General features: G+C 55.1%; 1 protein-coding gene across 3 annotated transcripts in view; it reads left to right on the top strand.

Annotated features, from left to right (window-relative positions):
• The window catches only part of MOV10L1 (Mov10 like RISC complex RNA helicase 1), a 38556-nt gene that overhangs the window by 16169 nt on the left and 2780 nt on the right, over positions 1-19607 (top strand). For all 3 annotated transcript variants that reach the window (XM_044227839.1, XM_044227841.1, XM_044227840.1), the window contains 7 exons: positions 8275-8383; positions 8851-9029; positions 9792-9938; positions 10726-10847; positions 11673-11772; positions 12580-12744; positions 16075-16248. In XM_044227839.1, coding sequence (XP_044083774.1) covers positions 8275-8383; positions 8851-9029; positions 9792-9938; positions 10726-10847; positions 11673-11772; positions 12580-12744; positions 16075-16248 — 996 coding nt within the window. The remainder of the gene's footprint in view (positions 1-8274; positions 8384-8850; positions 9030-9791; positions 9939-10725; positions 10848-11672; positions 11773-12579; positions 12745-16074; positions 16249-19607) is intronic.

Raw genomic sequence — 19607 nt, 5'->3', positions numbered from 1 at the left:
CTCACGCAGGTTTGTGTGATGACAGACTGCACAGAGCATGTCTGGTGCATATATATCCACCAGGTCGTTATTAACATTTGTGGTCTTTGTGACCCTTAAAAAGATAGTTTTTCCTTCTCCAACCCAGTTCTGTAAATAGTAACATAGCACCTGTTACGCGCCCGCTCTTGTCCTGGCTGTTCTGTTTATTTTCATGAGTGAAACAGAAGTGGTTTTATTTATCATGGTGTTTCCAGTAATGAGAAGAATTCTCCATGTCTGTGGGAGGTTCTTGTCTGTGGTACTGTGCTGTTGGGATTTGCTTTTTTTTTTTTTTTTTTAATTTATTTGGCAGACAGAGATCACAAGCAGGCAGAGAAGCAGGTAGAGAGAGAGGAGGCAGCAGACTCCCCGCTAAGCGGAGAGCCCGATGCAGGGCTCAATCCCAGGACCCTGGGATCATGACCCGAGCCGCAGGCAGAGGCTTTAACCCACTGAGCCAACCCGGGCACCCCAGAATTTGCTTTTTCTGAGCATGTTTAAATTTATAATAAATATAAATTTCTAATTATGTCTAATGTTTAGAAACTCTTTTACCATGCTCTCTTTGGCAGCACATATATTAGAAACTCTCTTACCATTTTATAGCTTCTTTCCAAAAATCCAAAAAAGAGAGTTTTTGAATGCCTCCATATTCACAAAAAACTCTGTGAAGGAAACAACAGAAAGTTTCCATTAAAATTATCTTTATTTCTTACCTGATCAAAAAGTAGAAAGACGTCTTCACTGGAGCAGTACATTGTCCTCTGTGGGCTGTCTCTGTCACCTCTCTCTCTGGCTCACTCCATGGCCTGACTCTCAAGGAGGGTTTGTGATCCTGATGGGAGATTTGAGTTGGGGGAAATGTTGCTATTTGTATGAATAACGTTCCTGAGTAGCTGAATCTTAGTATTTTTAAATGCAGAACATTACCTTCTTATGGATTAGTTAAGTTGCACATAAACTCAAGGGCATTCCGTACATCAACCAAGATGGAATTAGACTGAATTTACCTTCCTACCTTAAATAATCTAAAATCAGACAAAACATATGGCACAACAGTTGGTGACATTTGCACATCAGATATCCTAGGGCAGTGATTCCTGAGAGAGGAGGACTTGAGGTGGCCCCTGTGATTGCCCCAGCTCAGCGCCGTCAGAGTTCCCAGGCCGGGGAGCAGGAAGGCGGAGGCCTGCGGTCTACAGAGTTGGAGACACGCCTGACAGTGCAGGGCCGAGGCGGGTGGAGTGCGTGGGGCGCGCGGCTGGAGGAGAGTACGGGGAAGACGGAGCTCTTGGGGTCAAAAGACTTGAGCCTGGGAAAGTACCCCCGAGAGCAGAGAAGAACCGTGAGTGCCCCCAGTGCTGGCCATGGTTTGTTCCCACAGCCAGAGAACTCACAGAGCAGCAAGCGGAGTCCTCAGAGGGTGTTGCCGGAGCAGCGCAGACAGCCCTGCCCTGCACCGCCCGTCGCCTCACCCGTCGAAGGGCAGAGAGTGGCCTCCACGGAATAAAGCCACATCCCACAAGAAAATTCAAGGATAGTTGCAGGAATACAAAAATACACACCCATCAAGGTGTAAAATTCACAATGTCTGGGACCTAATCCAGAAATAAACTGAAAAACACAGCTTGTTTAAGAAATTTCAGTCCGTTGGAATCAACTAAAAAAATAAAAAAAAAACAAAAAACCACAGTGACAGCAATTAGCAGGAAAGGACATTAAAACAGTTACTGGGACTATACTCCATAGGCTGTTAAGGGAGAGGAACACAAAAGCGTGTTCAGCGGAGATACAAACAATAAAAGACAGATTTCTCTTTTAAAGACAAAAACTTCAATGTCTAAGATGAAAAGTAGACAACTAACAACAGACCAGACACTATAGTCAGAAAGACTAGTGAACTTGAACAGTTAACAGAAACTTGACAGAATGAAACAGCGTAAAACGGTTTTTTTTAAAGGCTCTAAAATATAAAGTGTATTAAAAAGAAAAAAACTTGAATGAGCCATGGGACACTTTCTAGCAGGCTCACATCCGTGCAGTTGGAAACCCAGAGAGGGAAGAGTACGCAACACCAGAAAAAATGGTGAGTAGAGACTTTCCTGACGTGATGAAAACCATAAGCCCTACGTATTCAGGAGACTCCCTGACAGACCCGGAGTGTAAGAGATCCGAAGGAGACCGCACTGAGGCATGGGACAGTCCCATCCCTGAAAGTCACTTATAAAGAGCAAGTCTTAGAAACGAGAAAAGTCTCATTGCTACGGAGGAGCTGACGGTGCTGGCAGGAGACACCGGCGGCCCAGAACACCGCGCCCAGTGCCCAGCAAGCGCTGCAGAAATGAAGACGTGAAAACGGACTCAGACGCGCTCGGGCTGAGGGATGCGGGGAGACCGTTACTTGGTGACCTGCACCATGGGACACAAGAACCCTTCAGCACATGGAAATGATGCCAGTGGGCATGAGGGTCTGCCCAGACGAAAGAGGTGGACCAGAAATTATAAACAGGTACACACGTTAAAATAACTTTTTCTTTTAAAAAACGTTTCTTTAAAAGATAATTGACTTTTTAAAAAGAAGGAAATCCCCTAAAATGTAACAACATGGGTGGACCTGGCGGACATTATACTCAGAAATAAGCCAGTCACAGAAGGACACGTGCTGCATGATTTGTTTCATATGAGAGCTCTAAAAAATTCAGAATCTAAAGAGTAGAATGCTAGGGGGGTAGATCTGAAGTGAAATCTCAACACAATAAAATCTCATAATTTTAAAAGGTAATTGACCTTTTGAAGCTGAAATAGTAACAGCATATTACAGAGTTTGTAACGTGTAGATCTAAAATATGTGGCAACAGCAGCAGGAGTGGGAGAAGAGTATCATTTCCTACGCTGTGTTGGTTTAATTCACTTGAAGGAAGCGATCATCGGTTGAAGATACACGCTCTAACTGAAGAGCAGCCAGGAAGACAGCAGGGTAAAGAGCTGGACCGGCCAAGGAAATACAGGGAACCACAAAATAATTATTTCAAAGGTAAGCAGAAAAGAGGGACACACGGACAACTGTCCCATAACCTGACTGACTTCCTACCCCCTTGTACAGCGATCGATGTAGATGAGCGCAGACGCCTCCGGCTGTAATTATGTACTCAGAACAGTTGAGACCGAGAAAGCAAGTAGTAAGACAAGAGAGTTTAGTCTGCTGTCAGCCGCCACATGCATATGTGGTCTAAGCACGGCAGTTAAGAAGGAGAGAGGGTCAGGCTGGGTAAAAAGGAAAGACCCAACTATATGCTGCCTGTAAGAAACACATTTTAAATACAAAAACAAAAATATGTCAAAAGTAAAAGATGGAAGAAAGAGGCAATCGAAACAAAGCTAGAGGGCCTGTGTCAGTGTTGGTAGGTTTCCGAGCCCAGGTGATCAGGGTAAGTGTGTCACAGTAACGAAGATGATCATGTCAGGCGTGCGTCACAGTCTCGGATACATATGCACCTAGTAACAGTCTCGAAGGAATGAAACGGAAGCTGATGAAGCAGCGGAGAGAACCAGACAGACTCCCCGTGACTGTCCGCAGTGTCCACCTCCCCCAGTGCCGGGCACAGTGACCAGTCACCGCTGAGGGGTGTTTGTAGAGCACGCCGCCCAGAAAGAGCTGGACACGTTCACTTTGTGTAGAAGCAAACACAGAATATTCACCACTGTAGACTTTATTTGGGGCCACAAAAGAAGTCTCAAGTTTAAAAGAGATTGAAGTCCTACAAAATACAGTCTCTAACCACTTAGAATCAAGTTAGAAATCAATTGCAGGAAGATCTCTGGAAAATCCCCAAATGTTGAGAAACTGAAAACACACTTATATGTCACCCCCGGATCACAGAAGAAAACAATCAAGAAATTTAAAAAATGTTTCTGCCAAAACGAGAGTGACGCTGCAGCCTGCCCGAAGCCGGACGCTGCTGCTGGGGGCCCTGGAGTCCATGGCCCCGAGTGCCCAAAGTGAAGAGGGGTACAGGTTTCAACTCCGTGACCTCGGCTGCTTCCATAGAGCACTAGAGAAATAAGAACAAAGGAAAGGAAAGGAAAGCAAATAATGAGACCCTGGCATAGAAACCGGTAATCCAGGATGCAGAAGAACGGCGGAGGGACCCGTGAGCCAACCCAAAAAGCTGATTCTCAGAGAAGGTCAATGAAATTGCTAAACTTCAAGCAAGACTGAGAAGGGGAAAGCATGTAGACACCAATTCCCAGAATCCCAGAGGAGACAGAGATGTGACTCACTACGGCCTCTGCGGATGGGACAGAAGCGAGGTGAATAGTGCCGGGCGCTCAGTGGGCTGTGTCAGCTGCCCTGGGCCCTGGGCTGTTGGACGCCGGGTTATATCTTGTTTCTGGGTGAGATCATGTGGGGGGGTGCCCCGGTCAGGGTAGGGGGGCATCCCTCCTGTGAGACCTGAACAGAGCAGGCAGGCTCTCAGGGACTTCTCCAGCCCGGCCCCTGAGTGGGACCATCTCTCTTCCTGCCCTGTGTGTCCAGCTTCCCAGTGGCAGACCTCACACTCCTCAGCCTCTGCAGTCATGTAAGCCAATCTCTTACAATAAATTTTTGTACCTATATATATACACACATCCTATTGGTCATTTTTCTAGAGAACTCATGCACGTATGTATGGGTATATATGAGAGACCAGGACGGGTGGTTCGCACCAGGAACGAGAGACTGGTTTAACGTTCCAAACTCTCAGTCTGTGATGCTCATCCTGTGAACAAACCTAAACCCGCAGACACAGAAAAAGCAGCTGACAAAATCCAACATCCATTCCTGATCAAAAAGTTCAGCAAACTAGAAATGGAAGGGAACTTCCTTCACCTACAAAAAACCTACAGAGCGAGTGACAAAGTGTACTTTTCCCGTGAAAGTCAGGGCACTTCCTGTCCAGCCACTTACATTCAACACTGTGCGGGAGGCTGTAGACCAGCAATTTGGCAAGAAAAATAAAAGGCAGCCGTGTTGTTGATGTGTAAAATCTGATGGACTCTGAAAAGAAGCCTTTGGAACTAATAGGTGAGAAGCTTACAGGGTATAAGGCCAGTATATAGAAATAATTTGTGTATTTACTAGCATAAGTACTCAGAATCGAATTTATAACACCATACAAGGTAGCGTCCAAATGTTCCCAACATTAGGGACAAATCTGACAAAAGATGTACAAGACTACGCTAGAGACCTCACAGCACTGATGGGAGAAGCTGCTGGTGTGTCCGAAGACCCAGGTCAGCCTCTCAACTCTGCTGGTCCAGTCAAATCGTAGCAGATGTTTTTGTGGTGTGTTTTTGTAAGTGGAAATGCAAAAGGCCTAGCGTTCTCAGAACAACTCTGAAGAACAACAGTAAACTCAGAACCTACAGTACCCGGTCTTGAAACATTTCACAAAGTACAATAATTAAGACGGTGCAGCCCTGTCGTCGAGACAAGCCTGTTCCGGTGGAATGAAACGTAAGCCTAGAAAGGGACCACGTGAATTGGGATGACTGACTTTCTACAAAGGTGCAGGGCAGGCAGAGTAGGGAAAGGAGAATCGAGCGAAAGGCATCAGGGCAGGGAGGTGTCTGTGTGCGAGGGTATGTGCCCGGATCTGTACCTCACTGCCTTCACAAAGGTAATTCAAAGTGGATCGTTGCCTAAACTACAAACAAAACGGATCATAGCCTAAAACTAAAACTTCTAGAAAACAACATTTAAGAATCTTTCATTTTTGAGGGACGCCTCGGTGGTTCAGTTGTTTAAGCAGCTGCCTTCGGCTCAGGTCATGATCCCAGCGTCCCGGGATCGAGTCCCACATCGGGCTCCTTGCTCGGCGGGGAGCCTGCTTCTTCTTCTGCCTCTGCCTGCCTCTCCGTCTGCCTGTGCTCGCTCTCTCCCACTCTCTCTCTCTGATAAATAAATAAAATCTTTAAAAAAAAAAAGAATTTTTATTTTTGAGAGTGCAAGCAGGGTGGGCAGCGATGGAGAGGAACTAAGCAGGCTCCACGCCCAACACAGAGCCCAATGCGGGACTAACTCACAACCCTGAGATCTTGACCCGAGCTGAGACCAAGAGGAGGATGCTTAACCAACTCAGCCACTCAGGCAGCCCAAGAGGAAAATCTTAATATCTTTAGGTAAGGCAAAGAGTTTTTAGACGTGATGCCAAAAATGTGATTCATAAAGAAAAAATTGGTAAATTTGGACTCCAGTAAAGTGAAGCATTCTACTGTTCAAAAGACACGGTTAAGACAAAAGCCAGCTTATCGCTAGACCATGAGACTCTTGAAACTGAACCAGAGACATGAACAGACACTTCACCAGAGAATGGATAGGCCTCCCTTGGCTGACAGCGGGGTCACATGCAGTTAAACCTGGCACCAGTTGAAAATAGCATCCGTTGGAAATGGACGTAATACACCTAACCTACCAGACAGCACAGCTTAGCCTAGCCGCCCTCAAATATGGTCAGAACACGGGCAAAATCAGCTAATGCAAAGCCTCTTTATAACCAAACGTCGAATACCTCGTGTAACGGACCGCGCACCGTACTCAAGGGGAAAGACGGCGGGGCTGTCAGGGTCTCGGCTGTCCACCTCGTGATCGCGAGCTGACTGGGAACTGTGGCCGCGGCCCAGCATCACGAGGGATCGTACCACAGATCGCCAGCACGGAAAAGATCCAGATTCGAAATGCCAAGTACAGTTTCTGCAGAATGCGGAGCGCTCTCGCACCCCCGTAAGACAAACCGTCATCGGGCCATGTATACATGGTGAGTAAATCCATAGGCAGATGTTCGGCATTCGTCGTCATTAGGGAACAGCCACGGTGAGCCACCACTACACGTGGATGAGAGGGACCAAACAAATGAGAAGGACCAACTGGACGAAGGGTCGTGAGCATGTGCGGTGACTGGAGCCTTGCACAAGCTGCGTTTGAAAGATTTTCTCCAGAAATCTCGGCCCACACTGGCCATACAGTCTGGCCACTTCCCTTCTGGCGCTGGCCCCAGAGACAGAAGACCCATGTCCACGTAAGGGCTAGTGCGCAGACGTTCACAACAGCACGCTCCGTAGGGGCCAGCACGGACACAGCCCCAGGGCCATCCACGTGCAAGTGGAGAGAGGAACGGCACTGTTGCTTGGGTGCAGCGGTTCTCCGCAGTGACAGCAGCCACTGTCGTGCACGGGACAGTGTCCGTGGGCCTCCCAGCGGCTACTTCTGCGGTGGAAGTGCGCCATCTGCCCCATCTGGACTTCAAGTGCGGCGCGTTCTGGGAAGGGTAACCGCGCCCTGGACAGCGGGGGCGTTCTGAAGCCGCCTCTTGTCGACTCAGCAGGGCTGTTTAGCCTGTCACGCGTGTCCCCGTGTCATCTTGTCGAGCTGTGTGCTTTAGATGGCGCATGTTAGCGTGTGTCCATGACACTCTGAACACTCAGCGTCGGGGAAGGGAAACAGCTGTGGCCTTCTGGACTAAAACTCGGCATGCATACCATTTTTGACGAGGAACTTTGTGAAATTTCACTTCTAGAATTTATCCTGTAGACGTCACTGTGTTAGGTGGGCTGCTGTGCGATGGTTGAGTAACGCCCACTAGATCCTCAGAACACAGCGAGCCTGTGACCACTCACAGATGAGTGCGCGGAGCTGTCGGCCACAGCATGGTCTGCGGCGCGCGAGGCCCGAAACCACTTCCCTCAGTCCGGGCCAGGGCCGGCGTGTTGAAACACCCAAGGACCAGTTCTTGGGCAGGATGCGGAATGCGGCGGACCGGGACCTGCCGGCCCTTGGCGGCCCCCAAAAGGCACGCAACGGTCCCCTCGGAGCCAAAGCTCGCCGGAGCCATCCCTGGCAGGGCTCGTTCCCGCTGTGGAGGAAGGGCTTCTGCCCGGGGATCCTGGGGGGCAGGGGACAAGGATTTGCCTTCAGCCACGTGGGTTTCCCCTCGTAGGTGAGCACTGGGAAGGATGCAGGAAGAGAAAAGATGCCGCATCAGATAAGCGTCACCCTTTGATCTGGCGTCGTTACCAGGATTTACTGGGTTCATGTTAACTTTTGTAAGGGAATTCAAAAAAGAAATCTTTTTTGCTGCGTTTTGAAACCTGTGAGCCACGTAGTTGTTAAATAAAACACGGAGAACGTGGGCAGGTGTTTATGTCACTCTCTAAACCGGTGTAGATACAAAGCCTTTTTTTTTCAAGGCTGTTTTTCTACATGATTGTCTCTAGACTAGGAAAGCCATGAAGGACCACACCAAGCCTGCAGCCAAGGAGAGGCGGCCTGATGCCCAGGCCTCACCGGGCCCGGCAGCCTTTGCGGAAAAGTCAGCTCATCGGGGTGCGTATGGTGAGGGCTGCCAGGGCAACCTCGGGAACCCTGGCCTGCCCAGAGGGCTTGAGACACTCCCTCCTGCCCAGAGGGGACCACTTGGGACCTGGGCGGGGTGGGGGGGGGTAGGGGGCTGCAGCCAGAGAGATGGACACTCCTGTCCTGACCGGATGCCGAGTGGAGACGTGAGGGTACGGCTCCGTACTTGAACGTGACTACAGGCTCTTTCTGCGGGCCTCCCCCAGCCCGCATCTCAGACCCCGGGGCTAGGCGATGCTGCACACGTCCTGAGTGGCCACATCTCGGCTCTCAGGAGATGAAGTTGACTTTCCCGACTCTGCCCAGTGGAGCACAGCTCAGTAGCGGGAACCCGACCGGCTACATCGTGGCCGTCGTGATGGCCCCTGCTGACCTGTGCTCCTGTCGTGCCAAGGTGTTTGACCTCTGCCTGACACTGGTTCTCACTTTGGATACAGTAAATGAAGCGCAGGTCCCCAGGGCGAGGGAAAAGGAATTTTTCAATCCCGTGCTCAACGAAAACCAGAAGTTAGCTGTTAGAAGAATCCTGAGTGGGGACTGTCGCCCGCTCCCGTATATTCTTTTCGGACCTCCTGGAACCGGGAAGACGGTGACAATTATAGAGGCTGTCTTACAGGTAACCCCAGGGAGCGGCCTCGGCCGAGTGCCGCGCGCGTTGTCGGGAAGTAAGGACGAGCTTGAAAAAATCCGTTATTTCATGGGTGGCCACGTTTGTTTCACAGTGTTTAAGGGGATATGTAGGATTTTCAAAGCTTATTCCATAGGTTTAGAAAGGACTCTGTCTTCTCCGAGTGGCCGACCGTTCTGGAGCGCCTGACTGCTGGGGGGAGCGCGCAACTCTTGATCTCAGGGTTTGGGTCTGAGCCCCATGTTGGGTGTAGAGAGAACTGAAAAATTAAATCCTCAGAAAGAAAGAAAGGAATGGCTGACCAGTCACATGAAATTTTGTTGCAGAAAAGTTCTCTTAACAGTAGCTACGCCACTGTGGTGCAGAAGTGTCCGTGTGTCTGTGTTTAAGACGGAGCTTGTGGAGGCGTTCGTGTCCTTCAGGGTTCAGAGCAGGAGCCAAGCGCGGGGTGTTCCGCAGGCGCGATGTGCGAGCCACGCACCGAACCAACCTGACGCCGTCTCGGCCTCGGTGCGGGGCGGGGGGCGGTGAGGTTAGGGTCCTGGAGGCCTGGAGGGGGGTAGGTTAGGGTCCCGGAGAACAGGGAAGTCTCACCTCCTCTCGTGTCTTGCTGGCACACGCACGTGAGGGGGCAGAACCATCCCTGCGTGTGTCGGCGGCTGGGCCTCAGGCACAGAAGGGGCTGGCGTGAGCACGGGCCCTGGACAGGTGGACATTCATGCCCCTGTGTGTCTTGTGTCCTGGTCGAAGGTGTACTACGCTTTGCCGGACAGTCGGATACTGGTGTGTGCGCCCTCCAACAGTGCGGCCGACCTCGTGTGTCTGCGGCTGCACGCCAGCCAGGGGCTGCGGCCTGGCGCCATGGTCCGCGTCAACGCCACCTGCAGGTTCGAGGAGGTGAGCGCCACAGCCGGCCGGGGTAGACGGGCCCGCCCGCCCGCACCTGACCCTAACGGCAGTCTCCGTTCTCTGGGAGCCGGGCATTCCCCATGGGTTTTTGGTTAGAGCAGGGGGAGGGGATGGGGGAGAGTCTCAGGCGGACTCCCCACCCAGTGCTGAGCCCAGCTCAGGGCTCCATCTCACGCCCCTGAGATCACGACCTGAGCCACCCAGGAGCCCTGGGCGTTCTCCGCTTTGTCGAATGCGGGTGTTTTTCTCTTATTTGATACCCAAATGTATTGTTCCTTTTGAGCTCTGTTTTATTGATTTATCTATAAATATTCCTTTAGGAAAATTAGAAGCTCTTGGTTTGCTTAATAAAAGAAATGGAATCTAGGAAATGTATACAGTTGTTTTGGGAGAAAGATCTGCAGGATTTTGTGCTCTCTTCGGGTCTGAGGAGTCTGTAAAACATGGGATAAGTTGACAGAAGTTGTAAAATATTCTGGTTTAAGAAAACAGTTGGAACTAAGACGTTTTAGAACTCTCTTCAGCTTTGTGATGATGTCCAATTTAAAGAAACACTTGAGGGGCGCCTGGGTGGCTCAGTGGGTTGAGGCCTCTGCCTTCGGCTCAGGTCATGATCTCAGGGTCTGCTCAGCAGGGAGCCTGCTTCCTCCTCTCTCTGCCTGCCTCTCTGCCTGCTGGTGATCTCTCTCTGCCAGATAAATAAATCTTAAAAAAAAATAAATAAACACTTGAAAGGTGATACTTGGAAAGTGAGTGGCCACACCCCTCCCTGCAGACCGTCACTGATGCCATCAAGACGTACTGCAAAGACGGAGAGGACATCTGGAAGGCTTCCCGCTTCAGGATCATCATCACCACGTGCAGCAGCGCGGGGCTCTTCTACCAGATAGGTGTGAGGTGGGCATGGGCTGTGGCTCGGGCCGCAGGGACCCACAGAAGTAGCGTCGGTGTCCTCGTGGAGCTTCCGTGTAGGGCAGGATATGAGGACAGGGGCTGGGGGCCAGGCCAGACCCCAGAGAGTGAGGACGGAACCCCCACCCAGCAGTTGGGGAGCCAGCGGGGAGCTGGGGCTGCACGAAGCTGAGAGGGTGTTACCACGGACCGGTGTAAACGGATAGAAATAACTTTAACCTAGTTATTAACAATTGAAAACTCAAGTGCTTACATCCTAAGAAAGATACGTAACGGTGAGTTTCTTCATCAGGAATTGGGACATGAGGTAGAAGAATGGAAGTGTGTGATTTTCCCGTCTCTTGTAGGGAGGGACCTATGGGTGTCGTGGTGGGGTGTAATCCGACTCCCGGTGGGGCATCGCTCCGATGGACAAGCTCCCCTGTCCTCACATCCACCAAGTCGGGGAAGCTGAGGCACAGAGGCACCACGACCTGCCCAGGATCACGTGGTTTGTGGGCAGTCGAGCTGTGTCCCAGCCAGGCCTCAAACGGGAAGAGCATCTGCTCCGATGGGGCCCCTCACAGGCCTGCCCGCACAGTCTCCCATTACTGCGTACTCCCCCCGCTCACCCTGTCTGCCTCGGAGGCCACTTAGAAACACGACTGACCCCGCATCCAGAGTCCCCGGTGCCAGCGACCTGTAGTTCAGCCAGACCAGACGATCCCACTTTCTGGGCCAGCCTGCCAGGGGCGGCGGCAGACGTGGCCATGCAGTGTGTGGGGGCTGTTGCTTGACAGAAATGACCATTGAGAACATCTTTGGCTCTAGAGTCGGACATTTTACACACGTGTTTGTGGACGAAGCAGGACAGGCGAGTGAGCCAGAATGCCTTATTCCACTGGGGCTCGTTTCAGACGCCAACGGCCAGGTAAGGCCTGTCTGCTGCGTGGTTCTCTGCCCAGGACAGCCCCAGGGTGGGTGACAGGCTCAGGTGATGTGCTAAGGACGTGGAGGCTCCGAAGCTGGGCCTTGTGTTGGGTCCCGTATCTCACACCTCGAGGACAGGGAAGGGCCGCTCTGCCTTTGGATTCGCTTTTCAAACAGCACTAAGAGCTACTGTGCAGCCGGGTGGGGACCTGCAGGCACGGCCCTGGCTCGCCGCCCGGGGACTGACCACTCCGCCCCTCCCCTGCCCCTCGCTGCTGACCCCCGTTACCCTAGGCTGATGCTTTGGCGCTTCTCCCGCTCACACCTGCTGCCTCCTCAGTGCCCACCCTGGGCATGGCCTGGGGTCCTCTTAAGCTCCCCTTAGCCTGCTCTCGGCACACGTGTGTCCTTGCGGGACCGCTCCAGCTTCTGGCCCCCAGACACCGGCCTCCTCCCATCCCAGCTGTCCGGTGCGGGGGCGGCACAGAGACCGAGCAGGGAGCACATCTGGTTTGGCTGCCACGTGGGCCAGGAGCTGGCAGGACGGGTGGGCAAAGGGCAGCGTCCAGGAGGAAGGGTGTGGCACATGCTCAGATGACTGGGGCAGAGGCTGCCCAGCCAGTCTGAGTCTCCGCTGCCCTCCAGCCTGCACTCAGGGACCCTCAGTCGGCCATCAGAAGGCGGGAGGCTGGGCTGTTGCCTGCCCGGGGCCCCCACACCTGTGTCCTGGGCCTCCCCTGGCTGTGGCAGTGAGCGTGTGGGACCACCGTCCCCTGCTCTAGCGTGGCTGCCCTTTCGTGTGCTGCAGATTGTCCTTGCCGGAGACCCCATGCAGCTCGGACCCGTCATTAAGTCCAGACTCGCCATGGCCTACGGGCTGAGCGTCTCTATGTTGGAGAGACTGATGTCCCGGCAGGTGTACCTACGGGACGAAAACGCTTTTGGGGCTTGCGGCGCCTACAACCCCCTGCTGGTAAGCACGCGGATCCCCGTCCTTGTGGCTCCCGCAGTCCCTGCCACCCCTGTAGCTGGGCCCTGCCCCCTGCCTCCACTGCGCTGCGCCCGGGGGAGGGGAGGGGAGGAGGCAGAGAACTCCCGCTGCCCCCCACTCCAGAGGGGACGTTGGCCAGCACGCTGCCCCAGCCGGTCAGACGGGCGCTTCGCAGGCCCGCAGGGATCCGCAGTCCCAGGCAGCCTCATCCGAGCCCGAGGGCAGAGGTTCTGTGGGGCCGAACACAGTAGCGGTGAAACCGGGGTTGACGGGAAAACAGGAAAGAGCCTTTTGACTTGTCATCTGAAGGACAAGGCCCCGTGCTCTCCTGTGGGGCCGGTCTGCTGGCTAACCTGCAGAGTCCCTCCTCAGCCCCACTGCGACCACTTTGAGGGACGGGCTTTGCAGTCTGCATTTTAGCCCGCCACAGCCCCCGACACACTAGAGCCCTGGAAAACCGCGGGTCTCGGGGCCCCCTCGGTAAGATGAGCCAAGTGGCGTGGTCTCTCAGTGCCTCCGCTACGAAAACAAGGAGCGCGCCTTCGAAACTTAAGCAGTGAACAGAAAGGAGAGGCAGTGATCCTGGGCAGATTTTCCTGGAAATAGCTTGAGACCCATGTCAGGCTGTCGGTCCTCAGGCCCTTTACCCACTGGAGAATGGAGGAGGCCAGAGGGCGTGTGGGAGCTGGGGGCGCTGGGTGAGCAGGTGGTGAACTTGTGCTGGCCGAGACGGGGCCGCGGAGAGCCCCCTGCCCGTGCAGGCTACCCAGCACCCATGTCCCCAGGGCTGCTGGAGCTGGAGGAAGGGGAGGCCTCCTGCCAAGTGGGATGCGCTGTGTGCCGGCCTCCTTCAGGCGGGAGCCTCAGCCTCTGGCACAGGCGCAGGTCAAACGGGGAGGCAGGGCTGCCTCGGCCTGAGTACCCCACACCTGCTTCTCCCCAGAGGCCCTGAAGCCACAGCAGGTGTCTGGGGGCAGAGGACCTCTCTCCCCGGCACCCCATAAGCTAATGCAGGGCCTGGTTTGTGGGAGTGAGAAGCTAAGGTGCTGAATTGAGTTTGGGGTTTTGATTAGCATCTTGGAGATTGGACACGCTGTAGTGACTGAGTTGACACTGCTGCCATCAGCAGAAGAGTGGTGGGGCCTACCGGGTCCTCACCCCAGGAGTAGGGGAGGACGCCTTGTACTGAGGGGTGCCCTAGGCCAGCTGGAGCAGAACGTGAGTGGTTCTTGCTCCCTGTGCTGGTGGCCACACCAGCGGCTCTCTGCAAGATCCCAGCAGGGCTTCAGGTTGGCTGTGGGTCCCAGGGGCCGTGTTCTTGGCCACCGTGGCCTCGTGGCCCAAGGACCAATGGCCTCTTGCACCCGAGCTGAGACCAGGCTTTGTGGGTTTGTGTAAAGGCCAGGGCCATAGGACAGTGAATGCAACCTGGCCCTTCCACCCCCAAGGAAGGCCGCTCAGCTGTCTGGACCCAGGAGACCGTGTGAGCAGCCCTCTCTTCTCTTCCCGGATCTCCGCCTCTTCTGGGCAAACACGGGCCCGTCGGCCTGCCTGTGGGCTCAGAGGCCCCAGCTCCAGAGCACTTGCTTCTCAGCAAACCATCGTTCTCAGGAGCTTTGCCGTCCAGATGCGTCTCCCGGGGCAGGAGCTCTTCTGTCAGGGACAGTGCGTTCCAGTCAGGTGGTAGACGTTAAAGTCCTGGGACGGAGGAAACGTGTTTCATACTCGGCATCAGTGCAGAGCCCAGTGGGAGCCGGGGCGCCCTGGTGGCCGGCGGGGAGCCAGGCCCGGGCGCTCTGTGCAGCCGTCAGCAGGCATTGCCAGTGGCACCCGACGTGTGTCAGCCTCACTGTCCGGGCCCCCACCACGGCTGCAGCCCTCAAAGCAGCAGGGACCGCCAGGCATCGTGCAAAGCCCCGTGGATGCCAGCAGGCCCCACAGCTGCCTTCCCGCCTGTGCCCAGGAGCCTCCCCTGCATCTGTGCGGGACCAGGGCAAGAAGGGCAGGATAGCCCGAGTCCCCGAGGCCTGGGCGCAGCAGCAGTAGGACTACAGCTCGGGGAACCAGGCTGCAGAGGAGGGAGGCTATGGTGGCCCCGGAGATCGGGAAGCCACGGGCGGGGGGGGGGGGAGTCTTGAGCCAAGTAAGACAAGGGGGTGGGGAGCGGAGTAAGGACGGCCGGTCAGACTCCAGAACCTCGGCGTTTTCCAGCCTGCAGATCAGGAAGAACCTAAGGGGGAGGGCGCCTGCAGCTCCCTGGAGAACGCAGTGGACTCCCAGGGTCTGCGTCTGGGGGCACGGGACAGAGACCCCGATTTCGGCCTGTCAGACTCTGCCTCTGCCTACGCTTTTGAGGTGACCCATCCAGGTGGCCCCTGGACAGCCACGGCTGGATTCAGGGCCGGGTGGGCAGGAGGACCTGTCAGATTGACAGACACGGGATGTACCGAGGGCCAGCTCAGGCTGCAACACGGACATCTGTAGCTTCCAGTCAGCTGCGGAGTGAGAGGGCCGCTCTCCCACGTGCAGCAGACCCCGTGCCCACCGCCGCAGCAACAGCTCCCGGGGCTGGGGGGAGCCTGCGTGTCCCCAGCACGACTGCTCCCGGCCCCCCAAGCCTCCCCACCTGGGGCCGGCCTGGCCCGAGACGGATTCTTCCTGGGGCCCAGTGGCCCAGCTGGGGAGGCCCAGGGCAGTCTGGACCCGGAGCAGACAGTGTTCTTTGCCCGCCCTGCCCGGGGGCCTGGCTGCGAAGTCCCCCAGTGCCCAAGCAGCTGCCACCCACGAGGCTCCTGGGCCCAGGCAGCGCCCGGCCTGCCAGCCCAGTCCGTGGCCACAGATGCTCTGACCCAAGTGTCCACTGAGAAATGACTGGGTGAGGAGGATGTGGTGTGTCTGTGCAGTGGGCGATTCCGCAGCCGTCAAAAATGGAATCCTGCCGTTCGCAGTGACGTGGCCGGATCTAGAGAAAACAACGCTAAGTGGAGTAAGTTAGAGGAAGATGAACACCGCATGATTTCACTCGTATGTGGAATTTAAGAAACAAAACGATGAGCCAAACAGGCTCTTAAATACAGAGAACGCACGGGGGGGTGTCGTGACGCGCAGAGTCACGTGTTGAATCGTCACGTCGCACACCTGCAACTAATAGTTCAAAAAGTCAATGGAGGCACGTGAGCTTCTTCGTGATGCGGTGGTGGGTGACCAGCAGGAGAGGGTGCCCTGGGGCCGCAATCTGAGGGGGTCCTCAGCGTTGTTCTCTCTGCGTGTGCCAACTCGGCTCTGGGCCTGCTGCCGGCCCTCTCTCTGCAGGTCACGAAGCTCGTGAAGAACTACAGGTCCCACCCGGCTCTGCTGGCGCTGCCGTCCCGGCTCTTCTACCACAAGGAGCTGGAAGTGTGCGCGGACCCCGCCGTGGTCACCTCCCTGCTGGGCTGGGAGAAGTTGCCAAAGAAAGGCTTCCCCCTCATCTTCCATGGCGTGAGGGTGAGTTGTGCCCTGACGGCGGCCTGGGAGGGCCTGGCTCGGTGCCAGCCGCGGAGCAGCCAGTGTTGGGTTCCGGCCGGGCGCTCCCGGAGCATTGAGCCGTCGCCGGCGGGCCGAGGGCCGTGCCGGGGGGCGGACGAGTAAGGAGGTAGGGAAGGCCTGTGGCCCTGCAGGCGACCACGTGTGGAGCAGACTCCAGAGGCCGCCGGCCAAGGGGGCGTCGGAATGTCACCCTGGAGTTTACGGGGAGGGCATCCAAGCTGCCGCGTCCGTGAGGGGAGGCTGGGGCGATGAGCGGCGCCCGGACACTAGGCGCTCCCGTGCCCACCAAGAGCGGCCGCCACCTCCTGCGTGCGTCGAGTGAGTAAACGTGGGGGCTGGGGGAGCCTCCCCTCACTCACCGTGGCCTCACCGGTGTGGGGGCTCCCTGGTAGGGAAGAGCTGGGTGCTCAGGAGCCCAGCAAACGACAAGGGCGTCCTGAGATCAGTGTGTGTGTTGGAGTCTGGTCGTCGGCAGCGGACGTCGTCTCTTGAGTTGACCAGAACCGGGGCTGCACCCAGACCCTCGGACGGGGGCAGCTAGAGCTGGGGTGCGCCCGGGGTGCTGTGTGCCCTCTCCGCGCAGCCTGCGTTCAGGCACGTGGGCCCAGGGGACGGCAGCACCGCCTCGGGCCCCGGGTTTGCCTGCTCTCGGAAGTGGCTGGACAGGTAGTTGCGTGTTGGGCTGCGGCTGTGGAATGCCTGCCCTTTGGGCAGAAGAGAGCGCAAGGCGAGGGATTCTGTGGGGAGACCGGTACCTCCCGACTCAGAGCTCTCGGCGCGAGGCCCTGTGGGCTGCGGTCTTCTCCCAGGAGCACTCCGCTCCTGCGCTGTCCGTCCTCAGAAGCTTTCCTGTAGATCAGTAAAGCCAGGAGACGGAGCAGGACAGCAGCCGTCTCTCTGGGCCCGTCCAGAAGCCAGCCTCAGCAGCGTGAGCCGCGGCGTCGGGAACTGGAGCCGAGTGCCTGGAGCGAGAGGGCACGTAGCGTCCCTGAACAGAGACCCCAGGGTCGTCCTGCCCGTAGTCACGCGCACGTTGATGCGACCCACATAGAGGCCACATGGGCTTTTTCACAAGAGAGTGATTGTAAATGTGTAAATGTGTTGTAAGTGTGCAAAAAGTGTAGAAGGAGGAAATACTAAGCCAGCTAGATAACATACTGCAAACTGTAGCACATGAAAGCTTACTTTTAGACTCAAAACAACAACAACAACAAAACCTATAGGTCAGTGAAACAAAGTCCAGAAACATTTGTTTATTTAGTAAGGATTTTTTTTTTAGTAAGGATTTTTTAAGGGCCTGTGTCCCAGACTCCACTCTGTGCCCTGAGTGCAAAATGCGGACCAGGGCTCTGGGGCTGGGCTGCAGAGAACATGGTCTGCGCCCTTCGTCGGAGCAAAAGGGTCTTATCCCCAGTTTACTGGCCTCAGGATTGCCGGCGAGGCCTGGCCCTTGCCCTCCCCTGGCTCACTCTGGGCTCCGGCAGGCCACTCCCAGTTCCTCGGACACAACGTCAGACATGCTCCCTGGCAAGTACCCCCTCATGGGAGTTCCTTTGACTCACACCTTCCCCTGGGGAGGTTCTAGAAGGACCTCTGTCCGTCTGACTCCCCACTCCATGCCCAGCACATCCCAGCAGAGGAAGCTCAGTAGGGTGTGCTGTGCGGCTGTTGTGGGGCTGAACCCCGGGGCGGCCCGAGGAGGGACCACCAAGGCCGCTGTGGTCCTGTCCTGGTAAAGGAGAGCTGGAAGCCTGCACCTCAGTGGACATGTGGCTGATCTCCGACTTCTTCGTCCTGCGGCAGAGTGGAGTAGGTCAGTTGAGTAGGTCAGCAAAGCCCCGGTAAGCCTGAGCTACTGTCTGGCCCTTTACAAGTAAGATGTGGCAGCCCCTGGGCTAATGGGAAAAAAACCAGCTTTGGACTTATGTCTTCTCTTCTTTGTTCCGTTTATTAATTTCAGCTTTCTCTTCAAGCAGCCCTTACTGCCTGCCTTATTTTTCTTTGCTGTAATTCCGGTGAGACGGGCACTTCATTCCCGTACTCCTCGTCCTCGTAGTTAGGAAGGCACCAGCGATGCCGCCCTGTAGCTTTCTCTTTGCCCGTGTGTCTGCTGAGAGACCCTTCTCTCATGACTTTCTGGACCTTTATAACTTGGTTTTTATTTTCTTTTTTGATCCAAGGGTTATAGAGAAGCATTTTTCTTAAGGCCCAAGTGGCCAAGAATGCTTTTTACCTCTTTTTTTATTTCTGTTTTTATTAGGTTCTGATCAGGAACTAAGGCCTGGAAATTCTTTGCTTTTAAAAATGTGTGGCTGGGGCACCAGGGTGGCTGTCATTGGGCATCTGCCTTCAGCCCACGTTGTGTTCCCAGGGTCCTGGCTGGCTCAGTGGAGTGCCTGCTTCTCCCTCTCTTGCTGTCTTTCTGTCAAATAAATAAATAAGATTTTTAAAAAAAAAAAAAAAAACTATGGCCAAATGTGTGTCCGGTTTGGTGGGTGTTCTAAGGACGTGCCCCAACCCCCAATCTCTGTTTGAGGGATTTAAGCTCCATATACTTTTTTCTCTTTTTACGATTTTACTTCTTTGAGAGAGAGCGCGCCCCCTCCCCAGCCCCACCGTCGACTCTGTCCCCGGGTCTGACCACCGCGGGTGCCTCCAAGAAGTGGGGCCAGGACTCGTCTTTCTGTGTCTGGCTGGTTTCACTCAGCACCGTGTCCTCGGGGGTCCCCCAGGTCCTGGCAGGTGTCCGCGGCTCCTTCCTTTTCAAGGCCGAGGACTCCTCCACGACGCCCACGGGCCGCGTTTTGTCCGTCCCTTCCTCCGGCAGGGGACGTTTGGGCGTCGTGAGTAACGCTGCTCTGAGTCCCGGTGGACGGTGTCTCTCTGAAGCTCTCACTTCCTTTGGGTGTATCCCGGAAGTGGAATTGCTGGGTCAGAACGAATTTTGGGGATTAAGGTTTTGAGGAACCTCCACACTGGTTTCAGCGGTGGTTGTACAGCTTCCGTTCCCGTCAGCCTCCTCCACATACCCCCCAACACCTGTTTCGCTTTTTCTGTAGTAGCCGTGTGTGTGTGTGAGGTGGGATCTTGGACTTTTGATCTGTGTCTCCCCAATCGGTGATGCTGAACACCTCCATGTCCTTGTTGGTCTGCCGCCTGTCCTCTTTGCTGGTGGGCTGAGCGGGCCCAATCCTAGTTGTGGGGAGGGAGTGGGACCCCGGGTACATGGTCACCTGGCTGGTCTGTGGCAGGGCTGTGCTTGGCCCCTGCTGAGCTGACCACAGCTGGCCAGCTGCCTCGGCAGGCCACACAGTCTG

The sequence above is a fragment of the Neovison vison genome, chromosome 12, assembly GCF_020171115.1.
Source record: "Neovison vison isolate M4711 chromosome 12, ASM_NN_V1, whole genome shotgun sequence".
Classification (NCBI taxonomy): domain Eukaryota; kingdom Metazoa; phylum Chordata; class Mammalia; order Carnivora; family Mustelidae; genus Neogale; species Neogale vison.
This window is presented reverse-complemented; position numbering and strand designations above follow the sequence as displayed.